Below are 26,544 nucleotides of genomic sequence, written 5' to 3'. Positions count from 1 at the left end.
GATAGCATGTGATGTTTGGTTGGATGATAATCATACAACTAAGATAAAACTCTGTTTTGCAACAACAAAAGGTTTAAAGGTTTAATTATACTTACTCTGTGGAACATCATATTTGCATAACAATATTATTGTAATTTAAATATCTTTAGTTGTTTATGTCTTAATAACCTTTTACTGCAGTTGGCTAAATCAGGGTCACACAGAGTGTTTCTTGGTAGTCTTAAACAAATCTACTTTGAAACAAAAGTATACACCTCACACACATGGTTATGGGCTTTAAGAAAGACACCTGTACCATGTCAGATATAGAGTTGTAATGTATTATATTTTGAGTTTGCATTCCAATATACCACTTTATATACATCACAGAAGACTGAAATATAACAAAACCGTTTAAATTAACATAGAAACACCAGATTTTTGGCAGCTTCAAAAAAGAAAAGTTTATTAATTATGAAAAATGATGAGCAATATAACATTCCACCCTTGAGGCCACTCGGTCATTTGACTGCAGGAAACGGGTACACCAAATATTTTACCAATTTTCAATACTGTTATAACTTATTCGGATCTCCCCCTCACATAGTGAAAATGTAAGAAAAGTAAGCTGGATAGGCAGTCAAACTGTGAGCTATATTTCAGTATATATATTTCAGTATATATATTTCAGTATATATATTCTTAGCGTCATATCGGGATGAAATTCCTTGTTCCTTACACAACTCATATTTTTATCTTGAACATGCACCTTAATTCTTCTATTTCTCTCACCCCTATGTCTCCCCTATGTTTCATTAAACCTAAACAGTATTACAGAACATAATAAAAATAACAGAAAACACATATATTGTATCTGTCCATGTTAGCTTCTGTGAAATATTTATGCATTGTTATTACTATGCACTTTGCTGCTCTCTTGGCTGTTTTATCATCTAACCTTTTTCATACAGATAACCTTTACTCATGAAGACTCTCTGCTGTGGCGTTTGAGCGGGTTGATTTTTTAGTCTAGGAGCAGTAGATATTCTCGGACACAGACACACACTTTTAAACAAATTTGTTATGCTCATTTTGAGACTGTGGTGAAGAACTGAAGTGGCATGTCCTATATTGTCTACTTGAATGATAATGTTTGGGAATATTATACACTGAACAAAAATATAAACGCAACATGCAACAACTTCAAAGATTTTACTGAGTTACATTTCATATAAGGAAATCAATCAATATAAATAAATTCATTAGGCCCTAATCTATGGATTTCACATGACTGGGCAGCGGTACACAATTCGTTTTTCCCCACATAAGGGCTTTATTACTGACCGCCCCCCCCCCCCCTGCATATTTTAGAGTGGCCTTTTAGGTGCACCTGTGTAATGATCATGCTGTTTAATCAGCTTCTTGATATGCCACACGTCAGGTGGATGGATTATCTTGGCAAAGGAAAAATGCTCACTAACAGGGATGTAAACAAATATTAACACAAAAGTTTCGATAAATAAGCTTTTTGTGTGTATGGAACATTTCTGGGATCTTTTATTTCAGCTCATGAAACATGTGACCAACACTTTACATGTTGCATTCATATTTTTGTTCAGTATATATGCCAGTGATGTCAAGACATAGTGTATAGTAATTTCTGCTGCCATGGTTAGAGCATTTGCAGAGCAATTTGTATGATAAACAGTTATTTGACTCATGCAGTGTTAGTTTAAAATGTATGTAATGAAAGCTATACAGATGTATATAACTTAACCAAAGACCAACATGTCCTCATTAAACTGTTCACAGGTATCAAAGGTAGAGGGAGGAGCCTGGTACTTTAACACTGGATACAGGAACCTTTGATGGCCAAAATCATGATATCACAGTGCCACAAATCCCAGTCCTGCTGTGGGTTTGGTCCACCGTTTGGATGTCATGTAACAACATTCCCCAGGTTACTGTTAATGTTGTTTCTGGGTCTAAGTCCAGAGACATGGGCTCAGCAGGGCACACAACCACACTCCATCAAGATTGAGGGGGACATCACCCTGGGTGGCCTGTTCCCAGTGCACTCCCGTGGGCCAGCCGGTGTGCCCTGTGGGGAGATCAAGCGGGAGAAAGGTATTCACCGTATGGAGGCCATGCTGTATGCCCTGGATCAGATCAACAGTGACCCTGAACTCCTGCCTAACATCACCCTGGGGGCCAGAATCCTGGACACCTGTTCTAGAGACACCTACGCCCTGGAGCAGTCGCTCACCTTCGTCCAGGCCCTCATCCAGAAGGATAACTCGGACGTGCGCTGCTCTAATGGCGAGCCACCCATCATTCCCAAACCGGAGAGGGTGGTCGGAGTAATCGGGGCATCGGGCAGCTCAGTGTCCATCATGGTCGCTAACGTGCTGAGACTCTTTGCGGTGAGACTCCTTCTTGTGCTGTGCATTGTCAGCCTTCACTGTACTATATTCCCATGCTACAGCCTCATCCTCACACACGTACATATATTCTTCATCAGAGTTAAAGGCCCAGTGCAGTCAAAAACTTGACTTACCAATGTTTTATATATATTTCCACACTATGAGGTTTGAATAATACTGTGAAATTGTGGAAATTATGATAATGCCTTTAGTGTAAGAACTGTTTGAAAAAACTGCCTGAAATTTCTTCCTGGTTTGGTGGGAGTGAGTGTTGGCCTTCCATGGTGACATCACCATGCAGTTAATAGACCAATAAGAAAGAGAGCTCCAAACCTCTGCCAATAACAGCACATTTTCAGTTTTTCCCTCCCCACTCAAACCACTCCCACACAATCTTGGCTAAATTCTTTCTTGAGAAATTAAAGCTATTTTTGTTTCTTTTTGATCATTTTAATTAAAAACAATCACAGTAAGTTATTTAATTGTTACCTAGAAATTGTTTTATATTGAGATAAAAACAGCTACATCGGACCTTTAATATACCTTTACATTATGTAATGTGTGGGGCAATTGTGTGTTCTGATATAAATCAAAACTACACATTGAACTAACGTCTGTGCCCAGTGGGATGTAGCAGTAGGGTATGACGTCTATGGAAAGTGAACGCTATTCCCCTGTGAACCCATGTTCTGAGCCGCGAATAGGTTTTCCTGATGAATCAGCTGTGAACTCACACCCTGGCATTTTTCTCAACTGTTTAATTTCACACAAACTCAATATAAGATACACTGCTGATTGCTATAACGGGACACTAAGGCTGCCTAAATCCCTCAGTGACATGACTCATTAATGACCCACTAGTAATCTAGAAATGTCGCTGTTAAAACTAGCCATTTCAACTAGGTTAAATAATCTTCAGGTTCAAGAAGCTAAGCATCTACCATCTCTAGTCCTCTGTCACTAGTTAATTATCTTTATGGAGAGCTATTAGTTTGGAACCAAGGCGTCACCTTGCATATCGTGAAGATGTTAACTACAGAATTATAGATCCCATCCTCCATTAAGCCCCTCTCAGCAGCTCAGGACCCAGTCTGAAAATAGAGCATCAGGCCAGAGGGATGACATTGGTTCTACGATATCAGCAACTTTCTAGCCGGTGTTCTGCAGATTTAACTAAATGGTGGGCTTGTCCTGTACGTATGTACTCAGGGATGGAAATTAAGTCAGCCTGCTAGCCAGAGGCTAGTATTTTTAGACCAGCCTTGTAGAAAATGTGTCCAACTAGCCTGCTGGCTAGAGAAACTGTGTTTTCAAATATTGCATGGCACAGATTTTGGACCTGGGCTACTTAAAAATGTGGTCTAAGAGCTGGCCAGTGCCCCAAATCCTTAAATTCCATCCCATAATGTACTGTTCTAAAGTTTGCACAGTTACTCAGATAGAGTCTGATGTGTGATGACCTCAGTCTGATTTAATATGCATAGTATCACCTCTATCTAATACCAGAGTCAGAGAGATTTTTTTTTAGAAGCGTAATTTTCATGATTTAATATGATTGTTCTCTCATATTAATCACAATACATAATATTCTAACATGACATTGAACTACATGTTCTCTGTGGTATTTATTAAACATTTGAGTTGTCCTGGTCTTGAGAGTGAATTGTAAGAGCTCTGGGAAGGGTAAGGTTTGTCTATAGGGTTGAGGTCAGAGATCCCTGTAAATGTCATTGAACTCAACACACGTGGCACTGACAATATACATGGCATGGCCAAATAGCCTGATAGGGTTGCAACATAGCAGAACAGTCTATTTATTTTTGATAGACTGTCTGACAGCCATAATCAATTGATTTCTGAAGATAATTGATGACATCCTTGTCTTTTGGTTTAAAGGAGGCTTAATGTTGTTTTAGGAATTAGTGTTGGAATGTAAATATTGGAAATGAATGTTACTATTGATGTTATCATTGATCACATCACTGTTTGGTGTATTGAATTTCACTCTCCCCAACAGAAGACTATATAGTTGGAGCCATATATGGTATTCATGCAGATGTGGGATCTTAATTTGAGCCAGTTTACAACAGCAAGAAAATAATCCTGCAGAAACAGGAAATGTAAATTATTATGTGGATTATAATTAATGGACATTTTTGTAGGGGTTAATATATTTTTCGTATGGGAAAATCAAGTCTGAAATTTCTAAGTGGAAATTACAAACTTCAGAAGCCTATTTAAATCTCAAATACACTACAATATTAAAATGTCCTGTATTGCAGGAAAGTTCACTTGCAACAGGGTGATCAAATTAAGATCTTAGATCTATATCAGAGTAATATATGAATGTTCCCACTAGAGGGAAAGGGTGAAAGTAAAGCAACAAATGTAAACTGCATGTGGCCATCAGAATTAAATATATTGTATGGCTTACAGCTAAGAAATGGTAACCTTGTTTCTTGATCTCTGTCTCTCTCCCTCTGTGCTTAATGTAATTTGACTAAAACCCATATAATCTCCAGATAATCTGTGAAATGGTTCTCTCTCTCTTCTCTCCTTCTCCCTTCACAACCCCTTGTGTCTACCTTTCTCTCCTCATCCCTCCAAAGAACCTCTCATTAAACCATGGGCAGGTATTAGTGGGGTCAGAGCCAAGACCACTCACATAAACTGTGTCATTAAGGAAGTAGCACACCAGTAAATTTATCTTCTCATCAATTTTTTTCCAAACAAATGCTTTTACTGCGGTGAAATTTATCATCTGTATTTTACCATGACGTTGGCTTTTATGGTCGACACAGACCAGTAATTAAAGATGTAGCAATATTACACTGTATGAATGTTCCAGTGGATTACATTGACTGGACAAGTGAGAACTATTCAGCACCCTCCATTATAGTGTTGTTTTGGGACAAAATGCCTGGCAATGTGTCATCATAACGTATTATGTTGTTTGTTTACCAACTGTGTGTATGATTTATCCAGACGAAGATTGATTTGATAAATGACACATGGTGTTTGGTGCTGCAGAGAAAGGCCCACATGGTTCAGTAACTTTCCAACATCCAGTAACCTTCCTTTTGAATCTAATGATTGTCTCTGGTCTCTTCTTAAAGTTCAGCATATGCAGCCATTAACATCATGTAACATCTGTATCTTTCAGATCCCCCAGATTAGTTATGCGTCCACGGCTCCAGAGCTGAGTGACAAAAGCCGTTATGAGTTCTTTTCCCGTGTGGTCCCTCCTGACTCCTACCAGGCCCAGGCAATGGTGGACATCGTCAAGGCTATGGGGTGGAACTACGTATCTACACTGGCCTCAGAAGGAAACTACGGAGAGAGCGGTGTCGATGCCTTCCTCCAGATATCTCGAGAGGCAGGTTTGTACTGAATTTAGTGGTAAATTGACATTTTCTGATGTAGCGTAAACATGGCCACTATGGTGTTGCAATTGATGGTACTGTATGGGGAGGATATGAGGTCCAATGAAGAAACACCTTGATGGATTGGATCTTGTGTCTTTCGTCTCCCTTTATTCAGGAGGTCTATGCATCGCCCAATCCATTAAAATCCCCCGAGAGCCCAAACCAGGGGGCTTTGATAAGATCATCAAGAGACTAATGGAGACCTCTAATGCTCGTGGGGTCATCATCTTTGCCAATGAGGATGACATCAGGTGAGTGGTAACTTAGTAGTAACTTTTCCTTTCCTTTCCCTAGGAAGGTTGTCACATAACCACCATGCTACTTGTTCTCTAAGCTCCACAGTACCAAGTTCTTATAGAGTCTAGAGCTACTAAAGGACCAGTGTGCTAATGTCTTACCACCACTTCTCACAGACGTGTCTTAGAGGCAGCAAAGAGGGCCAACCTGACGGGTCACTTCCTTTTTGTGGGCTCTGACAGTTGGGGGGCCAAGAGCTCGCCCATCCTGGACCAGGAGGATGTGGCTGAGGGGGCTGTCACCATCCTCCCTAAGAGAGCCTCCATCGACGGTAAGGAAAACATATGGAAAAGGTATTGCAGAGATACATTATATTTTGGTATTCAGTATGACTTTAACTTCAGTGGGTGATGGGAAAGTCTTAAACATATGGTGATAGTGATGCTCTGTTTGTCCTCTGTTGGTTCTTTGCCAAGGGTTCGACAACTACTTCACCTCAAGATCTCTGGAAAACAACAGAAGGAACATCTGGTTTGCTGAATACTGGGAGGACGACTTCAAATGTAAACTGACCCGAGCAGGTATCAAGTACGACCTTGGTAGGAGAAAATGTACAGGTATGAGAAGAGGTTATTTCTGACATATTTTATATCTCAAATCAGCAGATTTATTTATAGGCTACACTGGCTTTAACCATTGTATGCCACCCTTCCTCCCTTCTTCAGGTGAAGAGAGAATCGCTCAGGAATCTCAGTATGAGCAGGAAGGGAAGGTACAGTTTGTGATTGACGCGGTGTATGTCATGGCCCATGCCTTACACAGCATGCACCTGGACCTCTGTCCGGGCTCCATGGGTGTCTGTGAGAAGATGGACCCAGTGGAAGGGAGTAAGCTGCTCCAATACATTCGCTCAGTCAACTTTAATGGTGAGTTGGAAATGTAGGGAGCACAGGTCATTAAAGGTTCGTTTTCATCGCAATATCAAATCATTTCTGGATAACAATTAAGTACAAAAATTGCTTCTTAGCAAAGGGCAATTTCTCAAGCACAACTTTTGCTAGGACTGTCTGGGAGTGGTTTGAGTGGTCTTTTAACTAATTTAGTGCATGATGATGTCACCATGGAAGGCCAAAACTCCATCCCACCAAAACAGGTAGAGATGTCAGGCAGGCAGTAATTTCCAACAGCTTCCATCAGGTCTTGGAACATTCTATAGACTTTGTTTAAATCAAGTTTGAAAATAAATTTTCCATCCTGACTTTTATTTTTGTTGTTGCTGTCAAATCAGAGTATATTCTTGATAAATTAAATGATAAAAAAAATGGTTAGAAAGTGTATAAGAGAAAATGCACAAACCAGTTGAATCAATGTTGTGTCAACGTAATTTGTCAACGTATTGTGACGTGGAATCTAAATGGAAAATACATTGGATTTGAAAGAAGTTATCAACTGTTGTTTTGATGGTGAAATTTCAACCACAGGATTGTGTCATCATTGTAACGAATTTTCAACATAGACAAACCTTGTATAAAGTACACTACAAGACCAAAAGTATGTGGTCATCTGCTCGTCGAACATCTCATTCCAAAATCATTGGCGTTAATATGGAGTTGGTCCCCCCTTTGCTGCTATCTTCTGGGAAGGCTTTCCACTAGATGTCGCAACATTGGTTGATGCTTATTTATAAAACCCTCTTATGCCTCACTCCCCCTATCTGAGATACATACTACAGCCCTCATCCTCCACATACAACACCCGTTCTGCCAATCACATTCTGTTAAAGGTCCCCAAAGCACACACATCCCTGGGTCGGTCCTCTTTTCATTTCGCTGCAACTGTAACGAGCTGTCAAAAACACTCAAACTGGACAGTTTGATCTCCATCTCATCATTCAAACACTCAATCATGGACACTCTTACTGTTTCTAACTTCTTGCTTTTGTGCTGTTGTCTGTGCCCAATAATAATATTATATATATATTTTTTTCATCTTGAAAAAGCAGTGCGACAGAAACAACAACACAGAGTTACATGGAATAAACAAGCGTACAGTCAATAACACAATAGAAAAAAAATAGTCTATATACAGTGTGTGCAAATGGCATGAGGAGGTATGGCAATAAATAGGCCATAGTAGTAAAGTAATTACAATTTAGCAGATTAACACTGGAGTGATAGATGAGCAGATGATGATGAGCAGATGATGGTGTGTAAGTAGTGATATTGATGTGCAAAAGAGCAGGAAAGTAAATAAAAACAATATGGGGATGAGGTAGGTAGATTGGGTGGGCTATTTACAGATGGACTATGTACAGCTGCAGCGATCGGTTAGCTGCTCAGATAGCTGATGTTTAAAGTTAGTGAGGGAAATATAAGTCTCCAGCTTCAGCGATTTTTGCAATTTGTTCCGGTCACTGGCAGCAGAGAACTGTAAGGAAAGGCGGCCAAAGAGGTGTTGGCTTTGGGGATGACCAGTGAGATATACCTGCTGGAGCGCGTGCTACGGGTGGATGTTGTTATCGTGACCAGTGAGCTGAGAGGCGGAGCTTTACCTAGCATAGACTTGTAGATGATTGTACCATGTTTTGTGCTGCTACCATGTTGTGCTGCTTCCATGTTATGTTGCTACCATGTTGTTGTGATGTGGTGTTGCTACCATGTTGTGTTGTCATGTGCTGTTGCCATGCTATGTTGTTGTCTTAGATCTCTCTTTATGTAGTGTTGTGGTGTCTCTCTTGTCACGATGTGTGTTTTGTCCTATATTTTATCCCAGCCCCCTTCCCTTCAGGAAGCCTTTTGCTTTTTGGTAGGCCGTCATTGTAAATAAGAATTTGTTCTTAATTGAATTACCTAGTTAAAAAAGGTTAAATAAAATATTAAAAATACAATTGCTGTGTGGACTTGCTTCCATTCAGCCACAAGAGGGCACTGATGTTGAGCGATTAGGCCTGGCTCGCAGTTGGCTTTCCAATTCATCCCAAAGGTGTTCGATGGGGTTGAGGTCAGGGCTCTGTGCAGGCCAGTCAAGTTCTTCCACACCAATCTTGACAAACCATTTCTGTATGGACCTCACTTTGTGCAGGGGGCATTGTCATGCTGAAACAGGAAAGGGCCTTCACCAAACTCTTCACACAAAGTTGGAAGCACAGAATCATCTAGAATGTCATTGTATGCTGTAGCCTAGCCCGACCCATGAAAAACAGCCCCAGACCATTATTCCTCCTCCACCAAACTGGCACTATGCACTGGGGCAGGTAGCGTTCTCCAGGCATCCGCCAAACCCAGATTTGACTGTCGGACTGCCAGGTGGTGAAGCGTGATTCATCACTCCAGAGAACTCATTTCCACTGCTCCAATGGCGGCAAGCTTTACACCATTCCAGCTGATGCTTGGTATTGTGCACAGTGACCTTAGGCTTGTGTACGGCTGCTGGGACATTCAAACCCATTTCATGAAACACCTGACGAACAGTTACTTCCAGAGGCAGTTTGGAACTCGGTAGTGAGTGTTGCAACCGAGGACAGACAAATTTTATGTGTTTTGCGCCTCAGCACTCGGCGGTCCCATTCTGTGAGCTTGTGTGGCCTACCACTTCGGGGCTGAGCTGTTGTTGCTCCTGAGACGATTCCACTTCACAATGAAGGTACTTATTGGGGCGAACTGACTTGTAGGAGAGATGGAATCCTATGACGTTGCTATGTTGAAAGTCATTGAGCTCTTCAGTAAGGCCATTCTACTGCCAGTGGTGTAAAGTACTTAAGTAAAAGTACTTTAAGGTTTTGGGGTATCTGTACTTTACTATTTATATTTTTGACAACTTTTACTTCACTACATTCCTAAAGGAAATTATATACTTTTTATTCAATACATTTTCCTTGACACCCAAAAGTTCTCGTTACATTTTGAATGCTTAACAGGATAGGAAAATGGTCCAAATCACGTACTTACCAAGAGAACATCCCTGGTCATCCCTACTGCCTCCTATCTGGCGGACTCACGAAACACAAATACTTGATTTGTAAAGTATATCTGGGTGTTGGTGTGTGCCCCTGGCTATTCGTAAATATATTTTTTTAAAACAGAAAATTGTGTCGTCTGGTTTGCTTAATATAAGGAATTTGAAATTATTTACAGTATACTTCTACTTTTGATACCTAATTATATTTTAGCAATTACATTTACATTTGATACTTAAGTATATTTAAAACCAAATACTTTTAGACTTTTACTCAAGTAAAATTTTACTGGGTGACTTTCCCTTTTACTTAAGTCATTTTCTATGAAGGTATCTTTACTTTTACTCAAGTATGAACATTGGTTACTGTTGTGTCTTTGGCTATGCCGGATTAAGTGATATGACATGCTATTCTATAAAATCCTTTCTCTGTAATTAATATTACCTGATTGAGCTAATCATGTAAATGTAATTAACTAGAAAGTCGGGGCACCACAAAATAATATTTATAGAGCAGTTATCTTCCGAATAAACTCTTAAAGACCTAGTAATATTTTACATCAATAGCAGTCAATATTAATCGTCACCTTATTTCAGTCTCATCTGAAAGTTGTAAATTCTTGGTTATCTTTACGAACCCTGGCTAACAAGTTGAATCAGCAATACAAAATGAGGTTTAATTATTTATTTACTAAATACCTAACTAATCACACAGAATTAATTACATATACACAGAATGAATCATACCTTGATTACAAATTATGTCATAAAGGAAAATGTCCCTAGCGGACGGAACAGATATGACAGCTGGTTACACAAAGAACGGGGGTTGGGTTTGAGTGAAAGAGCGGGAAGACTGAAGAACAAAGGGAGAAGCTGTGTCTCTATCGGGCCGTAGGCAGCTACTCTATCGTAAATACAGAATCTTATGCATTCTAAATTACCGCCCATTTGGAAAAGGAAAACGCAATAAATATTTACTCTGAGCTGCGCTTCAATAGGTTGGTGGTACATGGAAGGCCGTGTTGCCCAACAGAGTCCTTTGTCCTTTGAAGAGTGTCTCTGGTGGTGAACGGGATACGTTGTAGTGGCGTCGTTGTGTGGTAGACGGGATACTCTGTCAGTCCTTTCCTTGCCCACGTTTACAGCGGCCGCTGCTAACTCAACGGCTAGGAGGTATCACTTCTGTAGCGAATAAGAGTTCAAAGTTCATACCATTCACAACCAAAGCTCACGTTGAGGTTGGCTTTGTTCTGTAGTTATTATCTGAATCCTTCTGACATCGGACCGTAGTCCTAATGTACCCGGAACAGGAGGTTACATTTTCGTCAAGGGCTTATATAGTGGAGGGAGAAGGGTGTGTTTCATAGTTTATAACCCATGTCTCTTCACAGGGGCGGGCCACTGATTGAGCAGAGCCCTAACCTTATGAAAACCCAAATCTCTCATTTGGAAGCTAAAATTACATTTAATCTTTTCACAAATAATTTTATAGTTAAACATTTGAATTGCACAACAATTCCATGTGAATCTGATAACTATAATGTGTAGACTTTCCCAGATACAGTTTAGGTCGTCGTGTCATCAGTCATAATGTCTCAGATGACAACCGAACTGACATCATATTCATTAAGTACCAACGCATATTTTCAACTGGTTCTATTACCGAAATATGGTTCCTTTCCCTCCACTTGTTTGATGTTCCCAGACTCTCTATGTTTGACAAAGGCTATTCAAGAGTCCTTCTGTAGAGTCAAGAGAGAGGGAAGGGAGAAAGGTATTTATGGGGGGGGGTCATAAATCTTACCCGGTGGCCAACGTCATGACAGTACTTTTCCCACCACTGTCTACTGCTAATGTTTGTCTATGGAGATTTCACGGCTGTGTGATCGGTTTTATACACTTGTCAGCAACGGGTGTGGCTGAAATAGCCAAATCCACTAAGTTGCTTTTGTATATACAGTTGAAGTCGGAAGTTTACATACACCTTAGCGAAATACATTTAAACTCAGTTTTTCACAATTCCTGACATTTAATCCTAGTAAAAATTCCCTGTCTTAATTAAGTCAGATAGGATCACCACTTTATTTTAAGAATGTGAAATGTCAGAATAATAGTAGAGAGAATGATTTATTTCAGCTTTTATTTCTTTCATTACATTCCCAGTGGGTCAGACGTTTACATACAGTCAATTAGTATTTGGTAGCTGTGCCTTTAAATTATTTAACTTGGGTCAAATGTTTCAGTAGCATTCCACAACCTTCCCACAATAAGTTGGGTGAATTTTGGCCCATTCCTCCTGACAGAGCTGGTGAATCTGAGTCAGGTTTGTAGGCCTCCTTGCTCGCACACACTTTTTCAGTTCTGCCCAGACATTTTCTATAGGATTGAGGTCAGGGCTTTGTGATGGCCACTCCAATACCTTGACTTTCTTGTCCTTAAGCCCTTTTGCCACAACTTTGGAAGTATGCTTGGGGTCAATGTCTATTTGGAAGACCCAAGCTTTAACTTCCTGACTGATGTCTTGAGATGTTGCTTCCATATATCCACATCATTTTTCTCCCTCATGATGCCATCTATTTTGTGAAGTGCACCAGTCCCTCCTGCAGCAAAGCACCCCCACAACATGATGCTGCCACCCCCGTGCTTCGCGGTTGGGATGGTGTTCTTCGGCTTGCAAGCATCCCCCTTTTTTCTCCAAACATAACAATGGTCATTATGGCCAAACAGTTCTATTTTTGTTTCATCAGACCAGAGGACATTTCTCCAAAAAGTACAATCTTTGTCCCCATGTGCAGTTGCAAACCGTAGTCTGGCTTTTTTACGGCAGTTTTGGAGCAGTGGCTTCTTCCTTGCTGAGCGGCCTTTCAGGTTATGTCGATATAAGACTCGTTTTACTATATAGATACTTTTGTACCTGTTTCCTCCAGCATCTTCACAAGGTCCTTTGCTGTTGTTCTGGGATTGATTCGCATATTTCACACCAAAGTACGTTCATCTCTAGGAGACAGAACGCGTCTCCTTCCTGAGCGGTATGACTGCTGCGTGGTACCATGGTTTTTATACTTGCGTACTATTGTTTGTACAGATGAACGTGGTACCTTCAGGCGTTTGGAAATTGCTCCCAAGGTCTTGGCTGATTTCTTTTGATTTTCCCATGATGTCAAGCAAAGAGGCACTGAGTTTGAAGGTAGGCCTTGAAATACATCCACAGGTACACCTCCAATTGACTCAAATTATGTAAATTAGCTTATCAGAAGCTTCTAAAGCCATGACATAATTTTCTGGAATTTTCCAAGCTGTTTAAGGGCACAGCCAACTTAGTGTATGTAAACTTCTGACCCACTGGAATTGTGATACAGTGAATTATAAGTGAAATATTCTGTCTGAAAACAATTGCTGGAAAAATGACTTGTGTCATTCATAATGTAGATGTCGTAATCGACTTGCCAAAACTATAGTTTGTTAACAAGAAATAAGCGGAGTGGTTGAAAAACAAGTTTTAATGACTCCATCCTAAGCGTATGTAAACTTCAGACTTCAACTGTATAATCAATGTTGCTATTTAGGCCTATAAAGCATTTTTGAAGTCATCAATAGCTATTGTTTCAAATCAACCTAGAATTAAACTAAAAACAGACAATATACATAGGTCCTAATGTTTCAAGCTGGTTTCAAGTTGATTTCAAATGTAATGTTCAAGTTAATAATTAATATGTTGGATTCACATCTCCATCTCAACCAAAAATCTAATTTAAAGAATAAGACGAAATCAAATCAAACTTTAAATGCACTTTAAATCATTTGATTTGATTTAGTCCTATTCTTTAACTTAGAAATTTGGTTGATATGGAAACATGAATCCAGACAAACTGGAATTAAAGCCAGACTAATTCCGTGGCACAAAAGATACATCTCCTTTAAATGTTAATATTTTCATGCGTTGACAACCAAACACAATTCAATATAACTTTGCAATACAGTAAATAGTCTCTGAACTTGTCGACAAATAAATCATATGTTGGATTCACGTCTCCAACTTAACCCCAAAAACGAGTTAAAGAATAGGATTAAGCCAGAGGCTCAGATGGAACTGTCCAAGTATTAGATACATCTCCTTTAAATTGTGATATTTGGTTGGGTACAATTCAATATGACTTTTATAATACAGTAAATAGCCTAAAGTTAAGACTATTTTACAAACTAATGTATCAGTATTTATTCAACCTAAAATGAGGAACACGTCCATGGCCACATTTTGAGGTTACTGTAACTATAAATGTCTTATGTTATCATAGAAAGTGTGCATGTTGAAGAGATAGCATGCAAAGATCCCAGGTCTGTGGAGATCTTCACAGTTGCTACATTAATCTGTGCAGAATCTTGAACGGCATTTATCACTTGCACTCTTAATGTAATCTCAACTGCAATCCAGGTCATTTAGTTGTGCTAATAGATGAAGCACAGTGATATAATACAAAATATCTGACTTTGTATTCCCATTGTAGACCTTTCCTGCAGTCAAAATTAGAGGTCGACCGATTATGATTTTTCAACGCCGATACCGATTATTGGAGGACAAAAAAAGCTGATACCGATTAACCTGTCTAGCCCCACATTCCACTGAAAAGGCAGCGTGCGAAATTCAAAAAATATTTTTTAGAAATATTTAACTTTCACACATTAACAAGTCCAATACAGCAAATGAAAGATAAACATCTTGTGAATCCAGCCAACATGTCCGATTTTTTAAATGTTTTACAGCGAAAACACCACGTATATTTATGTTAGCTCACCACCAAATACAAAAAAGCACAGACATTTCTTTCACAGCACAGGTAGCTTGCACAAAACCCCCAAATAGAGATAGAATTAGTCACTAACCAAGAAACAACTTCATCAGATGACAGTCTTATAACATGTTATACAATAAATCTATGTTTTGTTCGAAAAATTTGCATATTTCAGGTATAAATCATAGTTTTACATTGCAGCTACAATCACAAATAGCACCGAAGCAGCAAGAATAACTACAGAGAGCAACGTGAAATACCTAAATACTCATCATAAAACATTTATGAAAAATACATGGTGTACAGCAAATGAAAGAGAAACATCTTGTGAATCCAGCCAATATTTCAGATTTTTTAAGTGTTTTACAGCGAAAACACAATATAGCATTATATTAGCGTACCACAATAGCCAACCACACAACCGCATTCATTCACCGCAAAGGTAGCGATCGCAAAAAAACAGCAAAAGATATAAAATGATTCACTAACCTTGACAGAATTCATCAGATGACAGTCCTATAACATCATGTTACACAATACATATATGTTTTGTTCGAAAATGTGCATATTTAGCGGTACAAATCGTGGTTTTACAATGTGAATACGTAGCCAAACTGCACAAAATTATCCGGATATATTTCTGACACTCACCTAATCTAATCAAAGAACTCATCATAAACTTTACTAAAAAATACATGTTGTACAGCAAATGAAAGATACACTAGTTGTCACACCCTGGCCTTTGTTATATTGATTTTCTTTATTAGTTTAGTTAGGTCAGGGTGTGACATGGGATGTTTGTGTGTTTTTGTCTAGTTTAGGGTGTGTGTATTGTTTAGGGGGTTTTGTAGTATGTATGGGGTTGTGTTCAGTGTAGGTGTTTAGGAAAGTCTATGGTTGCCTGATTTGGTTCTCAATCAGAGACAGCTGTTTATTGTTGTCTCTGATTGGGAGCCATATTTAAGGCAGCGATAGGCTTTAGGTGTTTGTGGGTAATTGTCTATGTTGAACGTTAGTAGCTTGTGTGTGCACTTTCGTTTATAGCTTCACGGTTGTTTATTGTTTTGTTAGTTTTGTAAGAGTGTTTCGTGTTAAGTCTTCGTCTAATAAAAGGAAGATGTATGTCTCTCACGCTGCGCCTTGGTCCGCTTATTATGACGATCGTGACACTAGTTCTTAATGCAATCGCCGTGTTAGAATTCTAAAAATAACTTTAGTACGACATACAGCTTACGTTATAGCGAGACAGCGCCTGCAATGAGGGCGGAAAATAGTACTAAACATTTTCCACAGAAATACGAAATAACATCATAAATGGTTCCTACTTTTGCTGAGCTTCCATCAGAATGTTGTACAAGGAGTCCTTTGTCCAGAATAATCGTTGTTTGGTGTTAGAATGTCCTCTTCTCCTGTCGAATTAGCAACCAAAGCTAGCCAAGTGACGCGAAGTTGTCCATCTTCAAACGCAGAGAACGGAAAACGCCAAAACTCCCGATAAACGTTCAATAATCTGATAAAACTATATTGAAAAAACATACTTTACGATGATATTATCACATGTATCAAATAAAATCAAAGCTGGAGATATTAGCCGTCTATACCGAAAGCTTTTCAGAAGGCAATCCAGGGTTCCTTCCCGCGCCTTGCTGAACAAAGGAAATTTGGGGTCACGTCATTCCAAGAGCTCTTGTTCGACCTCAGATCAAGCTAGACACCCCATTCCACCTCTCACTGCCTCTTGTGGAAGGCGTATGAAGTGCATGTATATCCATAGATTTCAAGCAAATGAATAGGAAGGCCCTGGAACAGAGCCTCGATTTCAGATTTTTCACTTCCTGACAGGAAGTTTGCAGCAAAATGAGTTCTGTTTTACTCACAGATATAATTCAAACGGTTTTAGAAACTTGAGAGTGTTTTCTATCCAATAGTAATAATAATATGCATATTGTACGATCTAGAATAGAGTACGAGGCCGTTTAAATTGGGCACGATTTTTTCCCAAAGTGAAAATAGCGCCCCCCTATCCCAAAGAAGTTTTAATAGTCCGATTAAAAAAAAAATATATATGTATTTATATATATATCATACACACACACATTTTTGTATTAATGACAATTGCAACAATACTGAATAAACAATGAACACTTTTATTTTAACTTAATATAATACATAAATAAAATCTATTTAGTCTCAAATAACATGAACATATGTTAAAACGAACCACCAGCTTTCATGGGTCTTCAATATTCCCAGTTAAGTTTTAGGTTGTAGTGCAGAAAGCAGAGCTTGTCTGCATGGTCCCCTGTCAGTCTGCTCCGCTGCGAAACACAGACCTTATTTGAAGTAGATCAAGACATTCTCTATGGAAGACATGAACGGTAAAATAACGAAGGAACCCCTTTCAAGTTCAGCCGCAAGTTATTACAGGAATTATAACGCGTCGACTATTTCTCTCTAAACCATATACAGTGGGGCAAAAAAGTATTTAGTCAGCCACCAATTGTGCAAGTTCTCCCACTTAAAAAGATGAGAGAGGCCTGTAATTTTCATCATAGGTACACTTCAACTTCAACTAAATACTTTTTTGCCCCACTGTACCTTTGACTAATCCGGAAACTATCACCTCGAAAACAAAACGTTTATTCCGTTCCGTATTTTATCTAACGGGTGGCATCCATGAGTCTAAATATTCCTGTTACATTGCACAACCTTCAATGTTATGTCATAATTATGTAAAATTCTGGCAAATTAGTTCGCAAAGAGCCAGGCGGCCCAAACTGTTGCATATACCCTGACTCTGCGTGCAATGAACGCAAGAGAAATGACACAATTTCACCTGATTAATATTGCCTGCTAACCTGGATTTCTTTTAGCTAAATATGCAGGTTTAAAAATATATACTTGTGTATTGATTTTAAGAAAGGCATTGATGTTTATGGTTAAGTACACATTGGAGCAATGACAGTCATTGATTGATTGTTTTTTATAAGATAAGTTTAATGCTAGCTAGCAACTTACCTTAGCTTACTGCATTCGCGTAACAGGCAGGCTCCTCGTAGAGTGCAATGTAATCAGGTGTTAGAGCATTGGACTAGTTAACTGTAAGGTTGCAAGATTGGATCCCCCGAGCTGACAAGGTTAAAAATCTGTCGTTCTGCAGAACGTTCCTAGGCCGTCATTGAAAATAAGAATGTGTTCTTAACTGACTTGCCTAGTTAAATAAAGATTAAATAAAGGTGTAAAAAATAAATTTAAAAAATAATAATAAATCGGCGCCCAAAAATACCGATTTCCGATTGTTAGGAAAACTTGAAATCGGCCCTAATTAATCGGCCATTCCGATTAATCGGTCGACCTCTAGTCAAAATACCAAATCACCTTTTAGTGGCGTCATGGGTGGAATGTTTTTTATTTTTTTCATAATTTCGTAATTAATCAACAGTATAAAAAATAATAAAACACTGAAAATACGGTGTTTCTATGTCAAACTGTTTTGTTATATTTCAGTGTTCTGTGATTTATATAACGTGTAATATTGTGATACAGGTGTTGTTGTATAGCACACTAATATAAGGACAGGACATGCAGTGGCTTTAACATGTTAGCTACGTTTGGCACAAACTTTGCGTAGTATGTCAGTAGTCCTAAGAATGATTTCAGCTGACTCACGTTCTGTGGGGATGGAGCTTCCGCAACGGCCTTCACCTTCGATGGCGCCTTGTGGAGCCCCAAACTGTCGATGACGTGGCCCAGGTACTCAACAGAGAGCCGGAAAAACTCGCATTTGTCCTTCCGGACCCTCAGACCGTACTCCTCCAATCTCTGTAGTGTAGCGTTCAGGTTTCTCAGGTGCTCCTGCTCGTCTTTGCCGGTGATGAGTAGATCATCGAGGTAACATTGGACCCCAGTGAGCCCGCTCAGTATCTGGTCCATAGCTCTCTGAAACAAGGCCGGAGCTGAGGTGATTCCAAAAGGAAGCCTCCAGTACCTGTACAGTCCTTTGTGAGTCACTATGGTCAACAGTTCTTGTGACTCTTGGTCCACATGCATCTGTAGATAGGCCTGACATAAGTCTATCTTACTGAATTTTTGTCCTCCAGCTAAACCAGAAAAGAGGTCGTCAATGAGGGGTAGTGGATATTTTTCAGCAGTCAAGACTGGGTTAAATGGTGACTTTGAAATCACCACAGAGTCTGAGTGATGCATCTTTTTTTATGACTGGAACAATGGGTGTAGCCCATTCACTAACATTCACTGGACCTAGCAATGCTGGATGGTTGCCTTTCACAATGTAGAGTGGTAGCTTTACCTTCTGTTTGTTGAGCTCCACCGTAACAATCACGCTTCCTCTCACTGGAACAAACTCACCAGTGTATGTTTTCAGCGTCATCTTTGTGGGCTGTAGTGTGAGGTGATGTAGTTTCTCCTTGTATACAGCCTCAGACAGCAAAGATATGGCTGCTCCAGTGTCCACTTGCATCCGTACTGCGTTTCCATCCAGTAGTGGTGTCACCCAGTAGCCGTATCCATTGTCTGAAATGGACATAACATGCAAAGATTCTTCACCTTCAGACAGGGTATCACTTTGTTCATCCTCTGTGTGCTCCATTTTATGCACTTTCTTTGTGTACTTCCTGAAGTCGCTTTTCCTTTGTTCAGTACTTTTGTTTGATTGTGTCTTTTTGTTTTTACATGCACGTTTGATGTGACCCTTTTTCCCACAACTTCTGCAGTCTAAGTCTTTGCACCAACACTCCTCTGCTTGGTGACCTGGTTTCCCACAGCGATAGCATGGCTTGCCACCTCCTGCCTTGTTTTTTTAACCACGTAGACACCTTATGCACTTTGGTCGATGCACTTAGCTGTTGTGCGTCTTTATTTGCCATTTCCATTGATGTACTCACTTCTATTGCTCTCTGCAATGTTAAGTTACTCTCAGTCAAAAGGCGTTTCTGAATTGCCTGGCTGCGCATGCCACACACTAACCTATCACGTATAGTGTCACTCATTGATCTCCCAAATTCACAGTGTTCAGATAACTGTTTCAATACAGCCACAAACTGTGAGATTGATTCCCCCTCATCTTGATTTCTCTTATGAAACCGGAATCTCTCTGCGATTATCAGTGGTTTGGGAGAATAATGTCCTTTTAAGGTAGCCACAATTTCATCATATGATTTATCACCTGGTTTTTCAGGCGTTACTAGGCTGCGCAGTAGATTGAATGTTTTTCCCCCCATAACAGTCAGAAATGTTGGCACAACGACTTCTGCTTTAATTCCATTTGCCAACACAAAGTACTTAAAACGTTCTGTGTAAGAACTCAATTGTTCCACAGATTCATCAAATGTTCCTATATTTCCAATCAATGCAGACATTTTCGGTTTATTTTTCTTTCTCACACTTTTTAGACGGTCCCTTACTCCCAGACCCTTTTCTTTCTTTCTTTTAACTCAAGCTGACTTCACTTTCTCCCGCAGCGAAACTCTTCCTATCCCTCGAGGCTCTCGTTGCAGTGTCATCAAAAGCTAGCAAGCATCACTCGACTGGCGAGCTCCACGTTTTGTTTGCGTCTTTCTACGGCGAAAGAAAAATAACGACTTTAACTCAGACTTTCTGCCAAAGATGATGAGCACAAACGTGAGAACGTCTCTTCTTCGTCGCCAGTTTTGTTGTATAGCACACTGTATTACTTACACAACTAATATAAGGACAGGACATGAGACGGGAGTAGAAATTAACGTGGGCATTGTTTAATGCGTTCCATAGGAAGAACATTCCAAGCATTTCAACGTAGGTAAGCAAGGGGGGTTACATGTGCCCTAAATGGACAAAACTAGAATATCAATACACAACAGGTGTCTTCATTTTTTTAAGCCCCTAATAGTGTGTGTGAGGTATATACTTTTGTTTCAAAGTAGATTTGTTTAAGACTAACAAGAAACACTCTTTGTGACCCTGATTTAGCCAACTGCAGTAAAATGTTATTAAACTTTGTTGTGATTTTAAATGGTTGAAAGTGCAGTGATAATACATTTAGATGACAACTAAACCAAAATTCTGACATTGTTTTTCCATTGGAATTTGGTTGTGCTTTAAGATTGTTGAAAGCATAGTGATAACATATTGAGAATTCAACAACCTTCTGGCTGCCTTTCTGAGTGGGTGAATACATGTTGAAATCTCATTGATCAACTTCTCAACCAAATGTTACCCAAATTTCCACATTAAAATGACATGGTGTGCCTAATGCATGGTTTCGTGAAGCCTTTTCCACTCCTGGTTCCCATCACGTCCCATGGGTTTAAGAGAGGAGTGTGGAGGGAGTTCAGTCTGAAGACAGCACTGTACTCTGCATTAGCCTTGATCTCTGCTAATGTACTACGCCACAGTACACAGCACATCCCTTCAATGCACTCTTCTTCCCCAGGGCCTCTCTTCTTTCTTCATACACAAGACACACTCCTCTTTTTAGCTCCATCTTTCATAAAAAATATGTTTCTTTATCACTGTTTGGAGTCCAAGGAGCTTTCTATGAAAGCATAGCTATTTCCTTTTCCCTCTTAGTGGACGACCTTTGTATAGAAAGCCCTCTCTGATTGAGTGCCTGAACGGAACAGGCAGGAACAAGCTATAGTGTTAAGGCAACAGACTAGAGATTACAGAAAGAATAGTATCATGTATGGAAAAGAACCCTCCACAGGAAGAATCTTATGCTCAGCTTTGCCCTGGTTGCATGAGACACGAGTCTTATAGGTTCACCTCCTCTAATGTTACATTTTTCTTTGGTCAAAGGTAAAGGCATTGCACCAGGGAACACTACTGACCCTTTATGGTGCATACAATATACTGCCCAATAGTGGGTAGCCCTGTTGAAAGTCCTTGCTCCTCTATTCAACAGGCAGTGCAGGGACTGGGGTCATGTTCAATGAGAATGGAGATGCTCCTGGTCGCTATGACATCTTCCAGTTCCAACTCTCCAACACCACCAACCCTGGCTACCGGTGTATTGGCCAGTGGACAAACCATCTGCGACTCAATGTAAACATTTGTTTTGGCCTATTTAATTTAGCTATGTTGATGTTCACTTTATCAGTGTTGTTATCACTTGATGTTCTTCAGCATTGTTTCTGTCACTATGTCTGTTTCTGTCTCTGTTTCTGTGGAAGGCTGAGGAGATGCAGTGGTCGGGTGGGGACAGTGCAGTCCCTGACTCGGTGTGCAGTTTCCCCTGTGAGCTAGGAGAGAGGAAGAAGATGGTGAAGGGTGTGCCCTGCTGCTGGCACTGTGAGCTGTGTGACGGATATCAGTACCAGCGGGATGAGCTAAACTGTGACGTGTGTCCCTTCGACATGCGTCCCATGCCAAACCGGACGGGCTGCCGGTCCACACCCATTATCAAGCTGGAGTGGAGCTCCCCCTGGGCCATCATCCCTGTGTTCCTGGCTGTCTTGGGCATATTAGCCACCTCTGGATGCATCATCACCTTCATCCGCTTTAACGACTCCCCCATCGTCCGGGCCTCCGGCCGGGAGCTCAGCTATGTTCTCCTGACAGGCATCTTCCTCATCTACCTCATCACCTTCCTCATGATTGCAGAACCCAGCGCCCCAGTATGTGCGTTCCGCAGGCTGCTGCTGGGCCTGGGCATGTGTATTACCTACTCAGCTATGCTCACCAAGACCAACCGCATTTACCGTATTTTTGAGCAGGGCAAGAAAGCAGTCACGCCACCTCCGTTCATCAGCCCTGCTTCTCAGCTGATCATCACCTTTATACTCATTGGAGTGCAGGTGAGTGGGTTTCTGCCTCTCTCCTACTGCATGTGATGAAAACGAGGCAGTAATACAACAGTGTTTTTTGTTAAAGACACAGGAAATGGTGTCTGGAATGGTATATAATAGAATTAGCTCGAACTGCTGAACCATGGGCCACATCAATATTTTGCTAATTCTGTGTATATCCACAGTTACTTGGAGTTTTCATCTGGTTCGGAGTGGTGCCCCCACACACCATCATAGACTATGAGGAGCAGCGCCCGCCCAACCCAGAGTTTGCACGTGGGGTCCTGAAATGTGACATGTCCGACCTGGCCCTGGTCCTCTGCTTGAGCTACAGTATCGTGCTGATGGTGACCTGCACTGTGTACGCCATCAAGAGCAGAGGGGTGCCTGAGACCTTCAACGAAGCGAAACCCATTGGCTTCACCATGTACACCACCTGCATTGTGTGGCTGGCCTTTGTGCCCATCTTCTTTGGCACAGCCCAGTCTACTGAGAAGGTTTGAAATTCAATGTTATATTTATATAATTGCTGGTATTTACCCTGCGGGAAAAAAGTTCATTTTTGATGTGCTTTTAAAAAAAGCAACCCTAAAACTATGTTTTCTAGAATTGGTTCTAGAGCTAACTTCTCTATTGACGAACTGTCAACACTGTTATCAAATGATAGTTTGTTACCTGTCGTACTCACAGTATGTTGAGCATCCTCTTCATTGAATGACAGATGCCAATTTAGCTTGTGGCTTATTTCTATGCTTACAAAGCAGTGGAACAATGGTCAGGATTTAAAAGATGGAAGTATGTTCAGACTAGTAGGGTGTGTTATTAAGAGTCAGTCAAATTGAAATGATCCAACCCCCAGGTGAATTAAAAGTATTTTACCCTCTGCAAATGGAAATGAAATTAATCAAAGATAGGGGAACTCAGAAATGAGGTCAGATGAGCTCAGGGACAAAATGGGTCCCTGAGTGACAAAAAATACCCCATACATGCTTTTCAATTACACAGTTACTCATAGCTTAGAATGTCTAAATATAGCATCAATAACATTTAGTTGTCAGATTGCATTAGTTGCAGACAGTATTATAACAGCACAATAACAGTAAAACAGTGTTATTAGATAGGAATGCAGGGGTATTGATGCATTAGATTTTGAGAGGTACTCAGAAAAGTGTCAATAATTGCATGCTGATCATTAGGGAAGTGTGAATGGAAGGTGTTAGATTTGGGAGAGCACGGCAAACTTAGGGTTGGCTATGTTTTTACATTTTCTACTGACTTGCTTCAATGTGTGTTGTTTTGGTGTGGATGGTTGACTTGATTGCTGATGCACATGATAAGAAAATATCTCTCTCTGGTCTGTATTGCCTTTGGGTCTCATTAGAACTGCTCTTTGTCATATTTCAATGCCACTTAGTTGCCGAGCCATACTGTACCTAGCACTAGCCTGGGGTCAGTGATGTCTTTAATATTAACGGATGTGAACGGTGCTCTCTGGTCATCCATGCGTTCCCACATCAGTGCTGGCCATTGAGAGCCAATAAAAACCATAACAAAGAAGAGGACAGAGAATATAGAAATAAAAAGATATGTGGGTTATCCCCTCAGGATATTGTGCCATGTAGCTATTTATTAATTCATGAGGTGTACTGCTTTTGAGTTGTCAGTGCATTGGACTCAGACCACAAGTCTGTTCTCATTATTGTTGTTGCCAGGCTGACAACAGAGGAACACCAAGATGATTAGGTAAAATACCCATGAATAGAGCACCACTCCTCAGTGTTTATAGTTATAGTTGTATTCGGCTAAAAACACAGCCGTCTAAAATCAAATCAAACTTTATTTGTCACATGCGCCGAATACAACAAGTGTAGACCTTACTGTGAAATGCTTACTTACAAGCCCTTAACCAACAGTGCAGTTCAAGAAGAGTTAAGAAAAGATTTACCAAATAAACTAAAGTAAAAAATGTAAAATCATAAAAAGTAACAATAGCATAACAATAACGAGGCTATATACAGGGGGTATCGATGTGAGTGCTACGGGGCGGTTATCATTTAGGCGGGTTACCTTCGCTTCCTTGGGCACAGGGATTATGGTGGTCTGCTTGAAACATGTAGGTATTACAGACTCGGTCAGGGAGAGGTTGAAAATGTCAGTGAAGACACTTGACAGTTGGTCCGCGCATTCTTTGAGTACACGTCCTGGTAATCCGTCTGGCCCCGCGGCTTTGTGAATGTTGACCTGTTTAAAGGTCTTGCTCACATCGGCTACCGAGAGCATTATCACACAGTCATCCAGAACAGCTCCTGAACATTCAGATGAAGAAACAACATCTGTATGCTGTGTACCGCTGAGATTTCTCATCATATAGCTTCTTCAGACATCGTATAGTAGTTAGGCATAATAAAGGTGTCATGGGGATTGCCATGGAATATATTATGTAAGACAACCTCCATACATTGTTTATTGAATGTTTACTGTATTCTCAGCATATTCTCAGAATACTATATACTCATTCTCATGTTATTCTCTGATTAATAGAAGGAATTACAGGCATAGGATATTTTTTTAAATTTTTGTAAAGAAAATTTATATTTTGAGTTGTGAATGCAACACATGCAATTCACGTGTCACGGCCGTCATAGGGAGGAGACCAAGGCGCAGTGTGGTATACATACAAAAAACCCTAGACAATACAAAACAAGCATACCCACCCTCGTCACACCCTGACCTAACCAAAATAATAAAGAAAACATAGATAACTAAGGTCAGGGCGTGACATCACGTAGTACCCAGCCAGGCAATCCAACCCCTATTGTAAAATGTATAGGTTTATACTGAGGTATTTATTGTTAACTTTCACCCTGCCTTCTATCTGCTCCAGATGTTCATCCAGACCACCACCCTGACGGTGTCCATGAGCCTGAGTGCCACTGTGTCGCTCGGCATGTTGTACATCCCTAAGGTCTATGTCATCATCTTCCATCCGGAGCAGAACATGCAGAAACGCAAACGCAGCTTCAAGGCTGTGGCTTCAGCAGTGACCACACAACTCTCCCAGAAAGAAGACAAGCAGAATGGAGAGTCCAAAAGTGGCGCCATAGTCCCTGACAGATCACAGTGAGTAAAGCAGAGACGGTGTCCAGTCTGAACTCATAGAAAAAGATGCTATTTAGAACCTAAATGGGTTCATCGGCTGTCCCCATGGGAGAACCCTTTTAGGTTCCAGGTAGAACCCTTTCGGTTCCATTTAGAAACCTTTTGGGTTCCATGTAGAACCTCTACATGGAAACCAAAAGTGTTCTACCTGGAACCAAAAAAGTTAACTACTTGTAACCAATAATGGTTTTCCTATGTGACAGCCGAAGAACCCCTTCGGAACCCTTTTTTCTGTGTCCACTGATCCTTCACCTGTGTTACTGTATGTATTCACAATGACAGAAACAGATTACAGTGTTCATTTTTCACTAAGACAATAGTAATTGTCTCTCTCTTCAATCACTTTAGATAACCCAGCAGGAAACCAGAGATGAATGCGACACTTGGCGCCTTACAGATGACAGCTTAGCATGGTCTCTCTTGGCAAAGCACAGCTTTTGATCAATGGTGAAGGCTACACTGTCACATGGGTGGGATGGAAATAAAATGAAAAGGAGACGCTAACTTTGTCATTCTAAATAAACACTGACTGACTCGCAACAAGTGCTGTGACCTGACTGTAAACGGAACAGTTGATACATTGGATCATCCTCCTGGATCATCCTGATTCCTGAACAGAACACAATGAACATTGTAGACAGCTTTGCCAGACTTCAGGACACAGTGTCTCCTTTTACAGTAGGATATCTCAAATTGACCATGGAAATGAAATAGTCTTTGATTTTTCTCCTCAGGACAATTATTTGGGTCAGTAGTTGATCAACTTTTCCCGACTGGATGATCCAAAGTA

General features: G+C 40.3%; 1 protein-coding gene across 1 annotated transcript; it reads left to right on the top strand.

The window, feature by feature from the left end:
* Positions 1-1,859: 1,859 nt before the first annotated feature.
* Positions 1,860-25,719, top strand: grm6b (glutamate receptor, metabotropic 6b). The gene is made up of 10 exons (XM_038964388.1): positions 1,860-2,402; positions 5,566-5,782; positions 5,943-6,078; positions 6,241-6,395; positions 6,541-6,681; positions 6,790-6,990; positions 21,713-21,852; positions 21,981-22,604; positions 22,781-23,092; positions 25,480-25,719. Exons 1-10 carry the CDS (start codon positions 1,860-1,862, stop codon positions 25,717-25,719), a joined length of 2,709 nt encoding a protein of 902 aa, XP_038820316.1.
* Positions 25,720-26,544: the final 825 nt, after the last annotated feature.

Source organism: Salvelinus namaycush, chromosome 2 (genome assembly GCF_016432855.1).
Source record: "Salvelinus namaycush isolate Seneca chromosome 2, SaNama_1.0, whole genome shotgun sequence".
Taxonomy (NCBI): domain Eukaryota; kingdom Metazoa; phylum Chordata; class Actinopteri; order Salmoniformes; family Salmonidae; genus Salvelinus; species Salvelinus namaycush.
The sequence above is the reverse complement of the archived record's forward strand: the minus strand, read 5'-3'. Positions and strand labels throughout refer to the sequence as shown.